The sequence below is a fragment of the Arachis hypogaea genome, chromosome 18 (assembly GCF_003086295.3).
Source record: "Arachis hypogaea cultivar Tifrunner chromosome 18, arahy.Tifrunner.gnm2.J5K5, whole genome shotgun sequence".
NCBI classification, from domain to species: domain Eukaryota; kingdom Viridiplantae; phylum Streptophyta; class Magnoliopsida; order Fabales; family Fabaceae; genus Arachis; species Arachis hypogaea.
In genome coordinates, this window is record NC_092053.1 from 3,002,804 (window position 1) to 3,025,989 (window position 23,186).

At 30.7% G+C, this 23,186-nt stretch overlaps 1 protein-coding gene across 1 annotated transcript; it reads left to right on the plus strand.

The window, feature by feature from the left end:
- The first annotated feature begins 19,965 nt into the window (after positions 1-19,965).
- On the plus strand, positions 19,966-22,380 carry LOC112773255 (uncharacterized). Its single transcript, XM_025818328.3, has 2 exons — positions 19,966-20,462; positions 21,702-22,380. Exons 1-2 carry the CDS (start codon positions 20,182-20,184, stop codon positions 22,180-22,182), a joined length of 762 nt encoding a protein of 253 aa, XP_025674113.1. The 5' UTR covers positions 19,966-20,181; the 3' UTR covers positions 22,183-22,380.
- The last annotated feature ends 806 nt before the right edge of the window (positions 22,381-23,186 follow it).

The following is a 23,186-nucleotide window of genomic DNA, read 5'->3' on the forward strand; positions in this document are numbered from 1 at the left end:
TTCGTTAGATGCCGGAGGAAGAGAAGGTTCATTCAAAGCAGAATTACTTTCAGCATTATCATTTCTAGGTAGTTCTTGGTTGATACTTTCATCCATACCTAAACATTACCAGCAATCTAACCCAATAATCTCAACTCTCAAGTTCACAACAAACAACATCCAAAATCATTAAAAATTATTCACAATTACTCAACAAACAACAAAATTCAGTTCAGTAAACAAAGCAAAATCAGTTCAGTAATCAGTAAACAACAATTATTAACCAAAGTTCACAGTTCAGTTTAGCAGGATCAGTTGAATCAGTTCACACTTCACAGTTTCACACTACACAGTTCAAAGAAAAATAAAATAGGGAGACAAAGTTCCCAGTTTCAGAGTTCACAGTTTCAGAGTTCATCATGTCACACTGCAGTGACTTTAGTTCACACTTCACAGAGCTTCACAAAATCAAACAACTACTCAATCAAACTCATCAGGGAGACAGAGACATGCTAAACTGAAAAAAGAAATTAAAAAAATTACCTGGAACTCTGGAAGCTCGAAGGCGCCTTCAACAGAACATGCAATAGGGAGAGTGGGAGACAGCGACGCCGAGTGACCAAGCAATGGTGGAGCACCTTCGAAGGAACGACAGTTGCTGCGCGATGGAGGTGGTTGTTCGAAGGAACGACGGCTGCTGCACGATTAGGTGGCTGTTCGAATAAACGACGGCGGCGGCACGACGCGGTGGCTGGACGGAGGTGAGGGACGACCGGACGACGAGCTCGATGAGAAGTCGTGTGAGAGTCAGAGAGTCGTTCCCAGTTCTCACTCTCAGTTCTCAGTTTCTAAAGCTCGAAGAGAAGGGGGATACACTCAGGAATCAGGATCGAATTAGGGATTTAGGGCTCCAGAGGCTGAAACGACAACGTTTTGCTGCCCAGCCAAAAAACCAGCCGGGTCACGGTTCGGTTCGACCGACCGGTTACCGACCGGTTTACCGATTCAATTCCGATTTTCAAATTCTGCAGTTTTGATGTTTAACCGAATCATTTTTCTGTGCAGTTTACGGTTCAACCGGTTCAACCGACCGGTCCGAACCGGTTTCCAGAACCTTGCAAAATTGTCACTAATTTGTTAAGGAAAATCAATTTTAAAAGAATTAGCTGTCATCTAATTAACCATTGATATTTTTCTGGCTAATTTCAAATCAAGTTCTAAATCAGTGAGACAAATACAATAATGGTTGTCAATTAATTAAAAAATTATTTAGTGATCAAATCAGTAGTTGAAAATTAAAAAATAATTCAATATATTAATAGCCTAAAACATCATTACTTCATTAGTTAAAAAAACCCTAAAAAAGGCCACTGGATAATTTATAATAATTTTAAAGGTTAGATAATTTGACATATTTAATTAATTAAATTTTTTTTAGGATAATTCGTATTTACATCTTAATTATATAATATTTTTTATAAAAATATTTTCATGTAGGCAGTGATCTTAAATTAAATTGCATTTGGTCACGTTTTTTTTTTCGTTGAAAAGTCTAAAATAAACCAGCGTAGCTAGCCAGTTGCATGGACTTAAACAACGTAATAATATAATGTTATGTATGTATGGCTAGCTAGGTCGTGGCAAATGTCGTTGTGTCTCTATCCATTTTAAGTTAATTTAGTTATTTTGATCACGATGCATCGTATCATATCATATCATATCATATATAAATTGCATTGGGACTTGGCAAGTTGGCATGTCTCGAAATTTCCCTTTCTTTAGTTTTCCATTTCCCAGTAAGTAGTTAAATCATAAATGTATTCTTCGTCTGTCACTCATCATATTTAAATCAAAATTAAGCTGTGACCTCTCGTGTCCAAGAAGCATAGTTATCAAACCCGGTTCGACTGAAAACCCGGTCACCCAGTCACTTTGCCGAGTCGAGTCACTCGTCGAATCGGTTATGCATAAAATCCGGTGAAATTCGGTTTAACTTGACAGATTTATGTTAAAATCGGTGACCCGGTCGGTTAATTCAATTCAATCCGAGTCGTGCTTTTCTTTAAAAAAAAAAAAGAAACAATGTCATTTGGCTTTAGATCCCCTCCTCCCCTTTCGACGAACCCTAATGGCTATTCCCCCCTCCCCATTTCTCCTAATCTAAGAAATCAAATCAGTCTGATTCCAGTGGAAGTGTGGAACCCTCCAGCTTTGCTCCTTCGTTGTCGGCACTCGGCAGTCGCTCACCCTCGCCCTCACCTCGTCACTCCAACGTCTCTCCCCTCACCTCGTTACTTCGTCGCCTCTCTGCTCACCTCGTCACTCTCGGTCTCTCACGGTCACGGCCTCACCTTGTCGCTCTTTCAGTCTCTCACCTCGTCTCCTCACCTCCTCCTCCTCGTCCCGGTCCCGTAATCCTGCCCTGCGTTCACTTTGTTGGCGGCAGAAAGCTCACAGAAGACAGAAATCAAGCAGCATCTCTGCATCTGCTCCCTCGGGTCAGTCGGGTGGTGGTGGTCGTCTTCTTGGTCGCGGTCTGGGAACCAGTTATCCAGGTGAGCTCCCTTCAAGTTTTTGACCCTGGTCTTTCACCAGAAATCTAGAATTGTTGAATACTGAACTTGGTGGTTGTTGTTGACTGTTGTAATTGAATTTTAAAGTTGTTGAAGCTGAGCATATTTTAGTTAGTATTATTATTGAATCTGATGGTTATTACTATTGTATTTGATTTTTTAGAGTTATTATTGAATCTGGTGGTTATTACTTTAGTTAAAATTATTGTTGAACTTGAATTTGGTGGCTGTTGATGTTGCATTTAGTTTTTTGGTGTTGTTGTTTGTTGCTGGTTGCCGTGTTTTAGAGTTGCTGTGTTGTAGAGTTGCTGTGTCTTTTAGAGCTGTTGTTGTTTGTTGCTATATTTTTTTAAAGTTGCTGTTTGTTCACTTTGTTGAATTACGAAGTCAGTGAACTTTGGGGGAAGGTGGTGGTTGCTGTGTTGTTTAAAAACTGACTTAAGTAAATCTATTGTTGCTGAAAATATTTTTGATTTTTTTTTGCTAGAATTTTAAAAATGTCTTCATCTCAAACACCATCAGAAACACCACCATCTCAAGAACAAGCATCATTAGCAACTCTTACCCCTGATCTTACCACTAAAAGAGTTTATAATAATGCTATGGAAGGTATGGATGCAAATCAAAATGAGGAAAATGTTGATCAAGCTCTAAATTTGTCCTATGAAGATGTTGATGCCGACTTTGAGCTCACCCTTGGACTTAATTTAATGATTGTGTTATCTTTCACTTGCTCTTGATTTAAATTGAGAACATATTTTGTACTAAAAACTAGGGGTGTAATCGGCTCGGTTTGGTTCGATTTTGGACCGAAAACCAACCGAACCAACCTGTTCGGTTTTACAACAATGCCAACTGTTCGGTTTGCTGTTTTCTAGACAACTGAACCGAACCGAACAAACCAACAGCAGTTTGGTTCGGTCAATTTTTTCGGTTTCTTTTAAACCTAATAATCAGAATTAAATCATCATAAAATGAAGTTTAAAACCATTAATAAACTAGAATAACAAGAGTATATGACATCCAAATTCAATACAAATTCAACTTGTCCCAACAATTAAACATAAAACAAGGATAATAAAAAATGTCTAGCAAACAATAAAAACAAACACACTTTAAAAAGTGAAACAACCACTTTAAACCAAATAAAAACCAAAACAGCCACCATACTTAATCTAAATCCACACCAGACTCATCATCATCTTCTCCGTTTGGTGCAATTTCTACAAATACAAAATAAAGAAATCAATATAGATTATAAAAATAAACGATGAATACATAACAATGAACAACAAAGATAGAGCGATTTTATTAAAAAATCAGCATTCAAACTTGTTCAAAAAGCCACTTTCCAGCATTTATGCAACAACAACAAATTATAAAACATACTAAGTTCAAAACACAGTAATGAAAGCAAAATAAAGCAACAGCAACAGCAACATATTAGGTTATTAAAGCAACAACAATATATAAAGATAAAAACAATCAAAGGCTATAAAAACAATCATAACGGAAATACTATTTGGTTGGTTAACAATAAAGTTAGGAATAGTATATAATGATTAATCTCATAATGAATATAAAAAATGTTTGTGAGTCTTCCTAATATAGTATGCATAAAATGTGGTCGTAAGTTAGCAAAACTCTTTTTATTATTAATAAATTTAAAGAATATTTTTATCGAACAACTTAATAATTTATAGTTCTTTTATATGTTCCTAATATATTATTTTTTCTTATGAAAAAAAAAGATAAACACAACTAAAAAGATAAATTTTTCCTAAACTTTTACAGAAAATATTTATCATTTGCACTCTTTCCATTTCAAACTTCATCTCAATGGATTCTTAAATATTCTTTTTGGCATATAATATTTTTGGCATAAATTATCTCTAACTTGCTCTTCATTTCAATACATTTCAAGACTTTTTGGCATATAATATTTTTGGCATAAATAAAATTATTTGTGAGATCAGCTTCCAAGATGTCAAAAAACACATTCATTCACCGTAAGATATGAAACAAAATAAAATAAAATAAAAACATATATAGAAAATGCAACGCGTGCTTTTGGCAGTAGAATGAAAATTTCTCCATCATGTATCATGTATGTATGTATGTGAGTGGCAAATCCTATCACAAAGATTCGATTTTGTTGCCAAATTTCCACCAGGTACCAACAAACATGCATGAATAACCTTGTGACAATGAATTTTATGAGAGCAACAAGAACAGAGCAGCAACAAGAACATCTCATAAATTGTAACAAATTGTGAAAAAACCAAGTTACTAACTTCAGAAGAAAACACTGAGTTGCAGGAGAGGGCTCGGACTAAGGGTTTGTTCGGCGACAGAGACTGCTGCTCGGCGACGGAGAAGAACGGATCAGATGAAGATCGACGACGGCGTGAAGACTGCGGTTAGAGATGGCGCGATGGAGATCGACGACGTCCTTCACGGTCACGATGGACGACTTGCGACTGAACTCTGAAGGACGGCGGTAGCTCTCTGGCTCACTGGCTCTCTCAGGCTCTCATCCTCTCAGAGTCTCAGGCATGGAGGAGAAAGACAGAGAGTGAGTTTACTGAAGCTTTGTGTTGGGGGTTGTGTGTGGCTGCGCTGAGGGGTGAGTGGTAAATTAGGGATAGGGGTGTCATGGGTCGGATGAAACCGGATTTGATGTGACCCAAACCCAACCCAAAATATATACCGGGCCTATTTATTAGACCCGAACCCGGCCCTAAACCCGATGAAACCTATACACTTTCGGGCCACGATTATAACGGGTAAAAACCGGGTGAAAATCGGGCCGTTAATATTACATTACCTTGATACCTTCTTATAAGCTAGCATGTGAAAATATCCAAATTTTCAAGACTCCAACCATTATTTGACATGGTAAAATTCACTTAGAAAAATATAACAAGAACCAGCTCTTCTCTAAAATTAAAGCATAACCATAATCAATACTAATATTGTCTAATAACACCAAATATTTAAATCAATACAAATAACACAATATTATACATTAGTGTAAAATCTTATGCAATTTAAACATAAAACATTAACTTATAGTCTTATAATAACTAATAACACAAACATTATCCATCACTAATAACACAAAATATTAATTGTGTATGATGACCGGGCCACCGGGCCGAATTCGGGTGACCCGAGCCACGGCTCGGACCCGACCCGAAATAATGACCGGGTCTGTTTTTGAGACCCTTACCCGGCCCTAGACCCGATGAAATCACACCAAAATAGCCTCTAAAGTGTTCAAGGCTGGGCCGAGTCTTCGGGACGGGCCGGGCCATGCACACCCCTAGTTAGGGATTTGGGGGTTTGGTTATTAGGTTAGATCGTTAGAGGGCAAATTTGTAAAAACGAGTATTTCTAAACCCATGATTCGATTCGGTTCAGTTCGATTTTTGCTGAACCAACCGAAAACCGAACCGAACCGATCGGTTTAGTTCGAAAAAACAAAAAAAAAAAACTGATTTTTTCGGTTTTTCATTCGCTTGTTGTAAATTTCGGTTCGATTTTGCGGTAAATTTCGGTTCAGTTCGGTAACTTACACCCCTACTAAAAACTAGTTTATTATCTTTTTTTTAGATTATTAGTTATGTTTAAGGCTTGATATTAGATTATTAATGTTTGTAAAGACTTGCATTTTAAGTTTTAGGATATTATTTTAATTTTATTTATATAAATTTATATTTTTTTAATTATGACCGGATTAATCGGATAAATTAGTGATCCATCAGTTAAACTAACAACTTAATAATCCGGTCATATAATCGGATTGATTACCAGTTCGGTTTTGATAACTATACCAAAAAGTTCAATTGTGTTGAGAAAACAACGGGTTAATTAGTTAGTTGACGAACCAAGTTGGGTTGGTCTAGTGGTTAGCTCACTAGTCCGCTTAAGCAAGTGTCGGGGGTTCGAATCCCGCCTTGTGCATGCAGCAACCCATTGGCCAGCGGCAAACCCTTAAATGGAGCTCAGTACCGCGACGGATTAGTCCTTGACCTGCCGGGTTGGGGGATACCGTGGGAAACCAAAAAAAAAAAAAAATTAGTTAGTTGACGATGTAATGCTCTAATACATTTCAATGCTGTTTAATTAAGTAGTTAATTAGTTTATGATGTTGGTAACACATTTAATATAGACTTTAGTGTTGATTATTTTCTGGCATTATTTTATTTTTTTTAATACGAGTGACCGGCAAGAAAATAAAAGCCAGTTGTTCTTATTTTTTTTTATTCTGTCTATTAATATTTACATTGATCGAAATCCTATTAATTAGCACCTACCATATCTTCTCAAAGGTTCAACAGCAGACTCATGACAACAAACTTTTTGGAACCAGATTAAGGATGGACCAACAACAATCCAACATCTTGGTCCAAATACTAAATGTCTTGTTAGTATTTTAATTATCCTGCTATGTTTAAACATTTTTCTTGCAAATTAAGTTGGGTTACTTTAATCTGCTTAAATAAATGTTAGAAATTTAAATTTTGTTTTATGTATATAACAATTTAGATTCATGATTTATTAGTCTTTGATAAGAATTGGAAGACACCATAAAAAAAAACATTTTTATTGCAAAACATTATTTTGATATAATATTTTTTAACCATCAATACACGTTTTCTATTTTGTTAATTAAAGTCATTAAGATTTATTAATTAATAATAACAAGTATTTTGTATAGAGATATTAGAAGTGTTTGATGTATAAATGGTGTTATTTAAAAATCTTAAAAGTAGAATGTTAGAATAAAAATCTTGTTACTCTCGTTTAAGGTAATTTACATGCCAATTTTGCTAGATTGACAATAAAAATTGTGAATAATATGTATAATGTATTACATTCACATCAACTTAGGGCTGGCAATGGGTAGGGCCTACCCTAACTTTACTGGTGAATTGAAAATTTTATTAAAATTTTACTCTACCGCACCCTACTTGCGAGTTGAGAATCTCTCAACCCTAACCCTACCCGCATCCTAAAATTCTAAATCCTATTTTATCCTACCTTACCCGCAGAAATATCAAACTTTTTTAAAATAAATATTAAATTCAATCATTTCGAATTTTATACATATTAATAACATAAAAAATAAAAAACTAATGCTCTAAATTACTAAATTAACTAACTAGTTTTAGTGGTTGTTCACTTATTTTAAATCATTACATAAAAATATGTGTTATATATGAGGTGCGGGTAGGGTAGGGTACCTAAACCCGTACCCTACCCTACCCGAACAGGTTGGATACCCGCCGGTAGGGTATAAATTGCTAGCACTACATCCACTAAACATAAATAAATCCAATTAATTCAAAATTTGAGTTTTAAAATTAAAATTAACTTTTTTTTTAATTTATTGTTTATATTGTTTAAAAAAAGCATTATTTTCTTATACTTTCTTTTTACATAATCACTTGGGCTGCGTTTGTTTACAAAGATAGAACACTAAAATAAGGACACAGAAACACAATTGTATTTGACAAAAGAGATATAGACAGAAATAATATGTCCAGAGACACTAAATTAGTGTATTTTGTGTCCATCCTAACAGTAAAAACACAAAAATACTAACAAGAGACATAATTTATTTTTTATTTTTTCTTTTATTATTTTTATTAATTTTTTATAATTATATTTTTTTATTATATTTTTCGTCTTAAATTTTTTGAATAAAAAAATAAAAATAAATTAAATTTTTATAATCTGTTCTAATTTATCACTAAATAGAATACATAAACACAAATTTTTATATCTTTATTCTTTATTCTTTATGTCTTCTTCTCATTTTCCGTTCTCAAAAACAATGGCAACCTAGTATCTTTGTGCACTCATATGTTTGTGAAGTTATCATCATTATCATCAATAATTTAACAGTTTGGTTCTATTAGTTTGGTCACGATTTAGTAAACAAATGAAACTTGATTTATATAGAATTAATAAGTTTATGTCTATATATCTTATTATCTCACATGAATATATAATTCCATTTCTTTGATAGAAATAAGAGTGTTACGTACGCTGGTGATTGCACTATTGTTTCCTTGGTTTTATTAATTTGCTAAGGAAATATATGATTGTTCGTGGTTTCGATTACGGTTCTAAAAATTGGATTAAATTAGTCGATTTAACTAAGTTAACCAAAAATCAATTACTAAATTAGTTCAATCTAGATAAATATTTGGTTGATAATGGAATTATCAAAGAATTCAAAAAATCAATTATAAAATTGGTTAATCGATTAATCGATCAAATCTATTAAAATAATAAAATAAAAAATTATTTTTTAAAATATATATTTTATACATAAATATATCATTTTATTATATTTAATTCAATTTTAAATTAAATCTCCATTTAATTTTTATATTTCTAACTCTAATAATTTAATAATCGGTTAACCTTGATCCCACCGTATTATCTAAAGTCATGCTTGCTTATTTCTGAGGTAATCAACATAGAGAGAGGGCTAAGTTAGCTTTGGCAAGAGAATAGTACAAATAAAGCATAGGAGATTATTTTTGTTCTTTGAGAGTGAGACTGAATCAATAATCTAACCCTATAATTCATTCATCTCTGCCTTAATTATATACGCTTCTTTAATTTATTTTTCAGTAATTAGCTTTATATATGTTTAATTGAGGATGTATGCATTTTGAAGCAACTTCAAACATGGGTCAATTCTTATGATGTGAACTTACTCTCCGTGTTGCGATGTTTTTGACTTTTGTAATTACTAATTACTCTATTTGTATATAGTATTAGCTAATAGCTATCATCGTCTGTGATTAATCATCATAATATTTTGTAGTCAAAGTAAAATGACGTGTTGATGCTAACGTACATGATTATAGAGGTGTCCAAGAAAACTAGTTTAATCATAAGCACTGAAACTAAACTAAAACTATTTTAAACAAGATAAATTCTCTATGTATAAGCATTTTTTCATACAAGTTATTTATTTCTATTGAATCCAAGAACAACAAAAAATAATTGGAATGAATTCAATCATCTATTATTATACTGTATATGTGATATTTATATATATAAGGGTGTGAGTACTGGGTATATTTGCTGGTCTAGCAATACTACAATACAAGAAATTTTATTCACTTGTGAATTATATAAATAACAACCTAACAACCTAACACTAACATCCTCCCTTAAGTTGAAGCATACAAATTGTATGTTCCTAACTTGGACATAAGAAAGTAAAATTGAGGTGGAGGGAGAGCTTTAGTTAGAATATCAGCTAGTTGATGTTTAGTAGGTACATGAATCAATCTGATGGTGCCAGCTTCAATCTTCTCACGGATGAAGTGGCAGTCAATTTCAACATGCTTGGATCGCTCATGAAAGGTGGGGTTCGATGCCAATTGAAGAGCAGAGATGTTGTCGCAAAATAACCTGGCCGAATTGACTTGGACTCGAAAAAACTGAAGTGAGCCAATTAACCAAACAACCTCACAGCCAGCATGCGCCATGGACCTATATTCGACTTTGGTGGAGCTCCTAGAAACTACTGTCTGCTTCTTGCTATTCCAAGTAATGAGAGAGTCACCGAGAAAGGCACAGTAGCCTGTAGTTGATCGCCTTGTGTCGAGGCAACTACCCCAATCAGCATCAGAATATATGGACAAGGTAAGTTGGGAAGCAGCTGAAAACAGAATCCCTTGGCCTGATGCATTCTTAAGGTACCTTAATACTTGGTGATCAGCTTGTAAATGAGACATCCGCGGATCAGACATGAATTGGGCCAGTTTAGTGACAGCAAAGGTGATGTCTGGCCGGGAGATAGTGAGATACATGAGGCGACCAATGAGCCTTCTATAAGCAGAAGCATCAGGGATCAGGTCACCTTCTTTAGCTCTTAATTTGAGATTGGCATTCATAGGAACTGTTGCCGGCTTGAAGTCTAAGAGGTTGGTGTCGTCGAGTAAAGAGAGAGTATACTTGAGAAGATTTGGCGAGTTCCAAGCCTAGAAAGAATTTCAAGTCCCCCAATATTTTGAGTTTAAAAATGGATTGCAGCTTTAATTGAACTTTCGTCATCATATCAAGGTTAGCTCCCGCAATTATGATGTCGTCTACATATACTAATAGGAAGGTTTCAGAATCACCAGAACCTGTTGAGAACAAGGAGTAGTCACTCTTGCATTGAGTGAAACCATTTTGCTTAAGAGTTGAGCAGAATTTGTGAAACCATTGTCTCGAAGCCTGTTGGAGCCCATTAAGTGACTTTGTAAGCCTACATACAAGGTCTTTCTTGCGTTCGGGATGCCCCATTGAAACTTTCATATATACCTCTTCATCCAAATCCCCGTTGAGAAATGCATTATTGATGTCCAATTGGATTAAATGCCATTTACGCACTGTCGCAATGCCTAGCAGAATTCGTACATTGGTGACTTTAGCTACAGGGCTAAAGGTATCTTTAAAATCGATTCCTGCTTGCTGTGTGTATCCCTTGGCTACTAACCTTGCTTTGTACCTTTCTAAATTGCCATCAGCTTTTAGTTTGGCTTTGTAAACCCATCTGCATCCTATGGCAACTTTGGTGGGTGGTAAAGGAACCAATTTCCAAGTGTTGTTGGCCTCCAAAGCTTCAAGTTCTTCTTTCATTGCATTCCTCAATTCCTCATGTTTAACTGCTTGATGGTAAAATTGTGGTTCAGGAATAAGGTTGGCTTGGTAAATGGAATTATGATAAGTGTGGTTCAATCTATGGTTGCTGATAAAGTTTGAAATTGGGTAAGGAGATTTAGTATGACAAATGTAGTCATGAAGATAGGGAGGAGTACGTTTAGTCCTGGTGGATCTTCTAGGTTGGATGGAAGTAGAAGGTGTGATTTGGTTTTCTATAAGAGGGAGAATTTGGGATGGATTATTGGTTGTGGTTGATGGTTGAGGTATCTCATGTACGGTTGGAATTGTTGGAGCATTAGGCAACGGTTCAGAATCTAATATTGGATTGGAGAGGACAAAGTCAAAGAAGATGTCATTGATGAGTTGATTATGAGGGCTTTGAGCAAAAGGCATGGTGTCCTCATGAAATATCACATCCCTTGATATGAAGAATTCTTTGGTTCATAGATTGTAAAGCTTATAACCCTTGTAGCCAAGTGGATAACCCAAGAACACGGCTGGATCTGCTCTAGGGTCAAACTTTGATCTAGAACTGGTATTTGTGGCAGCATAGGCAAGACATCTAAAAATCTTCGTTGCCTTGTAGTCTGGGGACTTTTCAAATAACAACTCAAATGGAGATTTCATCTTGAGGAGTGGACTCGGTGTTCTATTGATTAGAAAATCTGTAGTGGACACACATTCTTCCCAAAAGGTAATTGGAACTTGTGATTGAAAATATAAAGCTCGGGCAACGTTGAGTATATGTTGGTGTTTTCTTTCTACCACCGCATTTTGTTGTGGTCGGTATGGACAGGAGAATTGATGTAACACACCTTTTTCCTGCAGAAAATCAGTCACTGCCAACTCCTTTGCATTATCGGACCTGAAGCATTTGATCTTCTTGCTAAATTGAGTTTCTATCATTGCATAAAATACTTTTATACAACCTGTAGCTTCAGATTTATGTTGCAACAAGTATAACCAGCAAAATCTTGTAGCATCATCAACTAAGCTTAAGAAATATCTCTTTCCATTATATGTAGAAATATGATATAGTCCCCAAATATCACAATGTACAAGGTCAAAAGAATTTGGTGACAGATTATTATTTGATTCAAAAGAAAGCTTTCTAAACTTTGCAAGAGGACATATGTGACAACCTATAGAGTTAGACTCTTCTAGAAAATTTATTTGTGACAAGTTGAAAGAAGAAGTTACATGTTTGATGATTTTATTTGAAGCGTGACCCAGTCGTGCATGCCAAAGCTTGGAATTACACAAATTGATAGAGTGAGATTCGAATTTCAATTGATTGGAGGGAGTTGTTGCTCTAAGGATGTAGAGTCCCTCATGCAGCTCACCCTTCCCAATCTTCTTCAACATCTTGGAGTCCTGGATTATAAAATTAGATGAGCTAATAGTGATGTCAAGAGGAGTGTTTGAAAGGAAGGCCGAGACAGACAAAAGGTTGACACAAAAATCAGGTACATATAATACATTTTTCAATGTGATATTTGAACTAACAACTACTGTTCCTATGAAATTAGCTTGAAATAGTTCATTGTTTGGAAGAGAAATTGAATAGTTTTGGGAGGTGTGAATAGTTTGAAAGAGAGACAAATCACATGCAATATGGATTGTGGCACCACTATCTAGAATCCAATCTTATTTTGATAATGTTGACCTTGTAAGTGAGACATTGAGAACGATACCTGCTGGTGTGACTACCTATGTAGTTTCATTTGAAGCAATTTCTTGAAGCTTTTAACTATTAAGTAACTGCATCAGTTGCTGCACCTGGGATGCACTTAAGGTCAATTTTGAATATGGATCTTGAGGTAATTGAGACTCTCCTCCAATGACATTGTGTGCTGCTTGCTTCAAACCATGCATGGATGGATCTCTGCCTCTATTATAGTTGGGTGGAAAACCATGAAGCTTGAAGCACTTATCAATTGTGTGACCGAGAATATCACATTGAGAACAGAGAGGCCTATCCTTTTTCGCATTTCCTCTTCCTCTTCCAGATTGTGGAGGCACATGCTGATTTCTTGCAAGGAAAGTGAGTTGAGTTGGGGTGAGGGAGCGCCAATCGCCCTGTGCTTCTCTTCTTGGACCACTAGGAATAGGACCTTGTTGATTGACGGTAGAGGCTCCATCAATAGAATCTATCCTCGAATCTGAGCATAGAATCATCTAACCCCATTAGGAAACAGTGTACGTACTCGTCTTGGAGAAAAGCTTGCATCGGCCGCGAATAAGCACAATTGCAAGGGATTGGACGATATGAGTTGAGTTCTTCCCAAAGAACTTTTATTTTTGTGAAGTAATGTGAAACCGTCATCGAACCTTGACGCAAGTTCACTAATTCTCGCTTGAGTTCGAAAATTCTTGGACCATTGCCATGTTGAAACCTTTCTTTGAGATCATTCCACAGCTTTTCAGCAGAATCAGTATAAACCAGGGATGTTGCAATTTCTTTGGACACCGAATTGAGAATTCAGGTGCTAACGATATCATTCACACATTTTCAAGTCTCGAATTGCTCGGCATCAAGTTTAGGATCTGGACGCGATACTGAACCATTGATGAATCCAAACTTACGCTTAGCGTTGAGGGCCTTTTTCATGGCTCTACTCCATGAGTTATAATTCTCTTCGGTGAGTTGTTGAGTAACCAGAGTGAGTTCTGCATGGTTGGTCCGCAGAGGACAAGAAAAATGGATCTGCCATGGATAAACTTGTTCTTGAGTAAAGAACGGTCTCTCACACTTGATCTCGTGATCGAAACCCTAACTTCTTCAAATAATGAAGTTTGATTTGGAGAAATTAGGCTCTCATCAACTCTATTGGGAGAGTTTGAGAGTGAGGAAGAAAAGAAATGGAGGAAGAAGAGAAAGAATCAGAGGAAATGAAGGAAAATGAAAGACAATTGAAGGAGGAAGAAAACGGAAGGTGAGAGAAAAATGATAGCTTTTGATACCATATTGAATCCAAGAATAACGAAAAATAATTAGAATGAATTCAATCATCTATTATTGTATTGTATATGTGATATTTATATATACAAGGGTGTGAGTGCTGGGTGCATTTGCTGGTCTAGCAATACTATAATATAGGAAATTTTATTCACTTGTGAACTATATAAATAACAACCTAACAACCTAACACTAACAATTTCTTCTTCTTTTTCTTTCTCCATGCCTCCTCTTTTTCTTCTCCTTCTTCTTCTTTTTCCGTGCATCTTCGTTTTTGAAGTGTTTCATCTTCATCGTCGTATTTCTCCTCGTTCTTCTTTTGATTTTGCAACATTATGTATTTTTTTTTTCTTTGTTTGATTTTTTCCTCCAAAAAAGAATTATAAGAATATGAAATAAGAAAATGAAGAAGAAGAAGCAGCAGAAGATGAGGAGGAAAAAGAGGAGGAGGAAAAGTATAATCGTTTGGGACTTTGGGTAAATTCCTGTAACCGTTTGGGTGTATTTCTGTAATCGGTTGGGTGTATTTTTGAAGTTCCATTATCTTCAAAACGATTTCAAAGTTTGATTTTAGAAACCATGAAAATCGATAAAAAACAAAGCAAGAATACCAGTGATAAACGCATATAAAACAACGAATGAAAAGTTAAAAAGAGAACGCATGAAAGAGATCAAATTTGGCAAGAAACTCGTTTTCATGGAGGAAGAAGAAGAAGAGTAGGAGAAGAAGAAGGAGAAGAAGAAGGAAGAGGAGGAGGAGAAGGAGGAACGGGAAGCACGCCATGAAAATCGTATATGGGTCAGCGTGTTTTTTGTTAAGTTTCTCCCAACTTGTATGTCTTTGTAAACCAAATGACTTGTATGTGTAGCACTTCTCTTTAAATAAACTATTTTTTTAAGTAAACTAATTAAATTGAAATTATAGTTTTTGACTTTTTAAATAATTCGATACAAATTCGACTTATAATAAAAAAGATGCACTAAATAAAGAGAGAGTAAAAGAAAGGAGTTAAAATTAATATTTTATATGTTAATAATTTAATATTAAATTTTTTTAAATTAAAATTAATTTTATTTTTATAAATTAGTTTAAATCGGTGCACTATGTTATAAAACTGATTTAAAACTAATTTGTTGTGTAAAAAAATATTTTGATTTAATTTTTAAATTATTTAAAATAATTTAGTATAATTTCAGTTTAGTTTATGAATAAATTCAACCATAAATACTTTTTTATATGAATAAAAATTTTTAAGTGGAGATTGAAAGAAAAATGAAAATATTTTTTTCCTATCATTCTATAGCTTTAAAACTTTTAATAATAATAATAATAATAATAATAATAATAATAATAATAATAATAATAATAATAATAATAATAATAATAATAATAATAATAATAATAATTCCTCCTCCAAATAGAGTACATTTGCCGGAAGCTGGTTTATAAATAAAGGAAAAGTATAGGATACTAATATACTATCTACTAATTTATTGTTAATAATAATTAATTATTATATTTTAAATACATGTATAAGGAGACACATTTAAAAAATACATTTTAGAAGACACTTTCATTAGACACAGTCATAAAAAAAATATTTTTATTATATACATCTATAAATATACTTCTATTAAACACAATCATAAATAAGAGTTGGCAGAAGTTAACAGAAATACTAACGTAGCGAGATTGATAAACAAAAGGTAAAGTATAAGAAAGCACATATCACATATTCTAGGCCGAAGATATTGTCACGTTAATAAAAATAATTAATTTTAAATTTATTATTTAAAAATTTATTTAAATATATAAATATAATTAAATAATTATATAAAATTATTTATAATATCATTATATTAAAATTTAATTTTAACTTATAATCAATATAAAAAGTTCGATTTATACATACATCTAATATATATATGTATTGTTGCATGCAACAACAAAGAAATAACCATTTTACCTTCATTACTTGTAAACGATATTTTAGATAAATAAATTTGATTGAATAAGTGTATAAATTTTTCTATATTATATTGTACATCAAAATTAAAATAAAAGTATTTCTTCAATGAAGATATTTTTGAAATACTATTATAATAAATTTTAATTTTGGATTTCTTAATTTTATTAATGTGAAAATAACTAAAGTGATACACATAGTGAATTGGAGAAATTAGTAATTAATCATCTCCAATTAAAAATCTGCTTTATACAATAATTATTTCAGTTGGCAATGTGTTTAAGAAAACTGAAGTTGTCCATATGTGCATTTTTGTCCTTCCATAAAAAAAATTGACATGATAAGTCAATATAATTCGTTGCACCATTTCTTTATTTCTTTATTTTTCTCATGCATGATTCACCTTTCTCTGGAATAAAGAATTTTGCATGACAGAAACAGCGTGGGTAACGTTCATCATCAATTCATTACTTCAATTACAATTTATGTAACTCTCTTAGTTACTATTGATGAACAAATTGGTGCTAATAATAGTGGCTTGTGCATGTTATGTATCTTAATTATTTTTTTTATTGTTTGATAAAATATAATTTTTTTATCATGTAATATTTTTTTTTAGAAAATTCCACTCTCCTCTCTTACGAGATACTAAAATGACACTCCCTCCTCTCTATTTTATAAATGTACATTCTCCTCTCTTTTAACTTTTAAAAAACCTTCTCTTTAATCCATTTTAAATTTTGTGTGTTAATTAATGTTAACTTTATTCATTTTTAAAAAAAAATAAATTATTTTTTGAAAAAATACCCATTAAAAAATTTTTATTTTTTATCATTAAATTTTGCTTACTAAAATACCCTTTAATAAATTATTTTTTTATTGATTAAATTATATTTTTACCAAAATATTTTTTTAAAAATTAATAATTAAATTATTTTTTCTAAGATACCTACCCTTCAATAATTTTTTAATTATTAAATTATAATTTTACTAAAATTTTTGTTAATAATTTTTTTTATATTTATTATTAATTTTTTGATATCAATATATATTATTTTAACATTAAATAAAAAAATCTTACCACTGTTAATATGTATAACAATTAATATATATTGATATTGAAAAATAATCTCACTAAAATTTTTTATTTAATATTAAAATAATATATATAGAATCAAAAAATTAAGAGTAAAATATAAAAAAATTGTTAACGAAAATTTTGGTAAAATTATAATTTAATAATTAAAAAATTATTGAAGGGTATTTTAGAAAAAATATATAATTATTAAATTTTGTTAAAAATATAATTTAATCAATAAAAAAATAATTTATTAAAGGATATTTTGGTAAGCAAAATTTAATGATAAAAAATAAATTTTTTTGTTAATGGGTATTTTTTAAAAAATAATTGTTTTCTTAAAAAATGGATAAAGTTAACATTAGTTAACACAAAAAGTTTAAAATGGATTAAAGAGAATGTTTTTTAAAAGTTAGAAGGAAGAAAAATGTACATTTATAAAATAGAGAGGAGAAAAGTGTTATTTTAACATCTCGTAGAAAAAAGAAGTGGAATTTTTTTTATTTTTTTTGTCTCATTTAAAAATATAAAGTAAAAAACCAGACTTTACTAAATAATTTTAAAAAAAATTAAAAAAATTGATTCTCCTGTAAGTCTATTTTGCCTATATAAGAGGCAACCAACAAACACACCAGGAGTACACTAGCCTTATCCTATATATATAGGATAAGCTAAGGAACATTGGTTTCTTAATTAATTAGTTAATTAAATTAGCAGTTTATAATTTTATGGAATTGCCTTAAGAAGCTAAAGTCAACTAAGATAGACATTGATGGTCTCAGATAATCGTTTCATTGCTTAATTACATTGGTGGACGGTGGTGGTATCGAATAATACATGATATTCGGATGCATCATTAAGAAAAAAAAAAGTTTAGAAATTATTAGAATTTATTATTTTTAATTATTAATAATTTATCAATAATTTCTAAAATATAAACTAAAAGTATATTATTATATTACTAAATTAAAAAATTTAATTAATAACTAAAAATAATAATAAAAATAATCAATTTTACTCATTTTTAAATTTTCTTCATCCTTCATGCATAATAAATGACATTATTTCAATTAGTTTTAGGTTGGGATATCCAAGGTTTAGTTTAGACTTTTTTTTTTTACACATATATAGTTATTGTTGTGAAATTACTTGTATTAAAACTTGAAATTGATAGCAAGTATGTACGATTTTTTCTTTTTTAGATTTTTTTATGCTAGCTGAAGGTTTTTCTTAGGTTAATAAATATGAAACTACAACAATTTTTATATTATATCATAAAATTATTTATTTAAAAATTTAAGTTAATAATATATATTATTGTCTATGTATATATTATCTGCACATGTGAGAGAGAGGTTATGTAAACTGTAAAGTATTACAAAAAAAATTCTATATATATTTTAGTTTCTGCCTGGCCATCCTATAAGGTAACCATGATTAGAAATAGATTTATGTACCCTACTCAGGTTGTGCTCGGCAGGTATATCACGGTAATATTAAAAAGATAAAAAAAATAATTAATTTAAATTTTTATTTATTATATGATACATTAAATAAGGTTAAAAATAATAAATTTTGATAATTTTTTATTAATTTTTTAGTTATTAAATATTTCTGTATATATCAAATAAAAAATACTAAAAAATTATCAAAATTTATTATTTTGGTCATTATCTTTTGTTATTAACTCATTGATTATTCTTTTAGTATAGTAATTCAATAACATATTTTAGTTTATACTTTTAAATATTAATAATTAATTATTAATAAAAAATAATAAATTTTGATAACTTTCTATCATTCTTCTGTTAAAAAAACACTAAACGAATTGCCATTTCTTTTATTAGACAAAAAATGTGAGACAAAAGTTTAAGATAGAGAGACATTATTCAAAAATGATAATTCCACTTCAATTCTTTATAACATTACTTTATATGAGAAAAAAAAAAAAGAATGATGCTATCAAAATAGAAGTGACAATATCTATTTTTGACATTATTTATATAAACAAATTTATTTTAGTTCTAACGTAATAATTACAAATTTGAGATTAAATTCTCCTAAATCATGCATGTTGAGACTACTCATTTTACTTAACATCCTTATTAAATTTTAATACAACTAGAAAATTTGTATTTCAGCTTAATCCAACTATATAGTGATCCACAACACCACAAATTATATGTTTTTCAACCTATTATTAACCGGAAATGTTTGATAATCAAATAAAATTAGCCAAAAACAGTCATAAATTATCTTATTTAGTATTTATTAATTGTTGCGATAATTAATGAATGTTAAATAAAGTAAATTTTGACTGTATTTTTTGCCTTATTAACCACCTAATAAAATGCATTAAATATCATATGTTCCTATAATAATATATGTAAGTAATGACTTCCAATATATGTATGTTGTGTCCTTGATCTTGCCACCACATTTACTCACATGTTAACACTTTAATTAGTTAACTCTTAATTTCAACCACTAAAATTATATTAGCATCTATAAATATATAATTAGACAATTTTTATTGTGCAAATGTGACTACTCCTACTCTACCAGCAATATATAACTTGTGAGCAAAGAAAAAAAAGAGATGAAAGTAATATCTATTATCTTTGAGGTCTTTCTCAAAACCGTTTGTAATTATAATTAGTACTAGACTCATCAACCAACCCCTTTGATCTTATTACTACTCTTCATTCTCTGTGTTGTAAGCAAACCCCACCACCATCATTATTATCATGTAATACATCATCGCTCGTTATTATTAATTAATTGCCTCCAAATCAAACTTCTTTCTATACCTCTATATATAAATTAATCCCTCATTTATGTGTATACGTCAACTTAGTCACTAACAAGTAAGAGTAGAGAGTGGAGAGGAATAATAACATTAATTTGATTGATCAGGTTGCATATGTAGGACAATAATTAATAATGATGAGCAAAGACAACGACGAGGAGAAGAATAACAAGAGTAAGAATAAGCTAAGGAAGGGATTATGGTCACCAGAAGAAGATGAGAAGCTGATGAGGTACATGATGAACAATGGACAAGGTTGTTGGGGTGAAGTGGCTAAGAATGCTGGGTTGCAAAGGTGTGGAAAGAGTTGTCGCCTTCGATGGATTAATTACTTGAGACCCGATCTTAAGAGAGGTGCTTTCTCACCACAAGAACAGCAACTTATCATCCATTTACATTCCCTTCTTGGCAACAGGTATAACATATATTCTGTTAGAATTGAACCGGTCAAATTATTGATTTATTAATTTAATTTATAAATTATTAGTTAAATCGATTAATTTAATTATTATTAAATAACTATAAAAAATTTTAATTTTTTTATAATTAGTTTTTTAATTTTATTTTTATAACAAAGTAACTATTATTTTTTATATTTAAATAATTAATTGATTATTTTATACTTATTATATTATTATATACTATGTGTAATTATGAAAAAAATAACATTAACAAATATCATATAATCATAAAACATTTATGTTATAATTAATAAAAATATTTATTATTTTTTAGTAGATGTTTAATGAACTCTATATTTATAATAACAATTATAAATAATTTAAAAATAAATAAATATAAAATAATTTAACTATATTATTTTATTATATATCAATTAAATAATATATTTATTACTAAATTGAATCAGTTTGAGATTTAATTCGTTAATTTTTTAGTAAAATCGAACTGATTCAGTTTGATTTTTTTAAACATGATTTAAATTTTTATGATAAATAATTTTTTAACTCATAGTTTTAATTAGAGAAAATTTTACTCTCCTCTCCTGCGAGATGCTAAAATAACACTCCTCTTTCCTCTATTTTATAAGTGTACATTTTCTTCCCTTCTAACTTTTAAAAAACCTCCTCTTTAATCAATTTTATTTTTTTTGTTAACTAATATTAACTTTATCTATTTTTTTTAAGAAAAAAAATTATTTTTTAAAAAAATACCCATTAACAAAAATTTTATTTTTTATCATTAAATTTTGCTTACCAAAATATCCTTTAATAAATTATTTTTTATTGATTAAATTGTATTTTAAAAATGATTGAAGGGTATTTTAGAAATTTTATTGATGAAATTGCTTACCAAAATTACCAAAAAAATTATTGAAGGGTATTTTAGAAAAAAATGTAATTATTATATTTTTCTAAAAATATAATTTAATCAATAAAAGAATAATTTATTAAATGGTATTTTGGTATGTAAAATTTAATGATAAAAAATAAAATTTTTGTTAATGGGTATTTTTTTTAAAAATAGATAAAGTAAATATTAGTTAATACAAAAAGTTTTAAATAAATTAAAGAGAAGGTTTTTTAAAAGTTAGAAGAGAGGAAAATGTATATTTATAAAATAGAAGAGAGGAGAATATCATTATAGCATCTCACAAGGAATGGAGTAAAATTTTCTCTTTTAATTATATTTTTAGATGGTCTCAAATAGCGGCACAGTTACCGGGTCGAACAGACAATGAAATCAAGAATTTTTGGAATTCAACAATAAAGAAAAGGTGTATAACCATCACCTCATCATCAACCTCCCAAAACACGAGTGAGTCCTACTCATCATCATGGCTTGAACCACATGATCATAACAGCATGGAAGGATTTACAATGATGCCTATGTTCAGTTGTTCATCATCTCAATCACCATCAATCATTATCGATGAGCATTTGCCTATGCCGATGGAGAATAATAACATGCATGCAGCTATGGGAATCAACAATAATAATAATAATATGTTTGTTCCTCCTTTACTAGAGAGTGCTACTACGAGCAACGTTTATTTTGATAATAAGGTTGTTAACGTGGAGGAGGATTCATTAATAAGCATGGAAGATTGGGAGTTGGAGGACTTGATGATGATCAAAAGTGTTTCCTCCCCGTTTCTTGATTTTCCACTATCATGATCTGGAAAATTAAAGAATTATGGTATAGCTAGTTAGGTGTGAATAAAAAGTGAAGCATATATTGACCGTGTATGATTAGAGATAGAGAAAATGAAGAATTTACATTGCTTATAATATCCGCGTTCTTTTCAAAATAAATCAAATGTGATATTAAGGTGACGATGATAATGTAATACTAATGGTCATATCTCTGATACCTTTTAAATCTCCATTGTACATATTGTACGCTTAGATCATTAGCTATCTATACTTTCTCATTTAATTTAATCATCATAAAAGTAGGCGTACGTGATGCAAATACCAGGACGATTAATGGGCATTAATCACTCGGGTCAATTTATAATATTGATGTTCAGGGTTTTCATAATATTAGATATATGGAAGTTTGTTATTAGGCCATATGGTTGAATTATAACATTAACTTTGATTTGACGTCTTAAAAGTAAGATAAGTATAATTATGATCTCGATGAGAAATGATCAAGAAGTGATGTGAATTTTAAGCAACTCATAATTTGAAATGGACTCGTTTGTTGGCTCCTCGATAGAGAGAGATGGAAAAGAAAAATAAAGGGTACGTAGTGCTTTTTCATATAAGAATTGTCACGTCCCATTCCCATACAATAACTAACTTCTTCGCTATTCCTTATTCATCCAAATTCTAATGGAGGTATAATTTGGTGTTAAATTTATTTTTTTAATATAAGTATTAAATATTTAAAAATAAGAATGAATTTTTTTAGTGAAGTGTAATTTTTTATTATTTAATATTTTTTTTCGCATATTTCTTTTTTTTTTTTTATCTTATTTCTACGTTCAAGCAAAATATTTAATCAAGTCTAACACAAGATGTTGATTTTAACTTTTAATTATAACATTAGTATTCTCTCTAAATTATATGTAATAAATATTTGAAAGAAGATAAATAAAAATATAGATTAGAAAGATAAGCGGTGAAAATTTAAAACTAAATAAAAAACTAAAAAATTATGTATATAATAACAA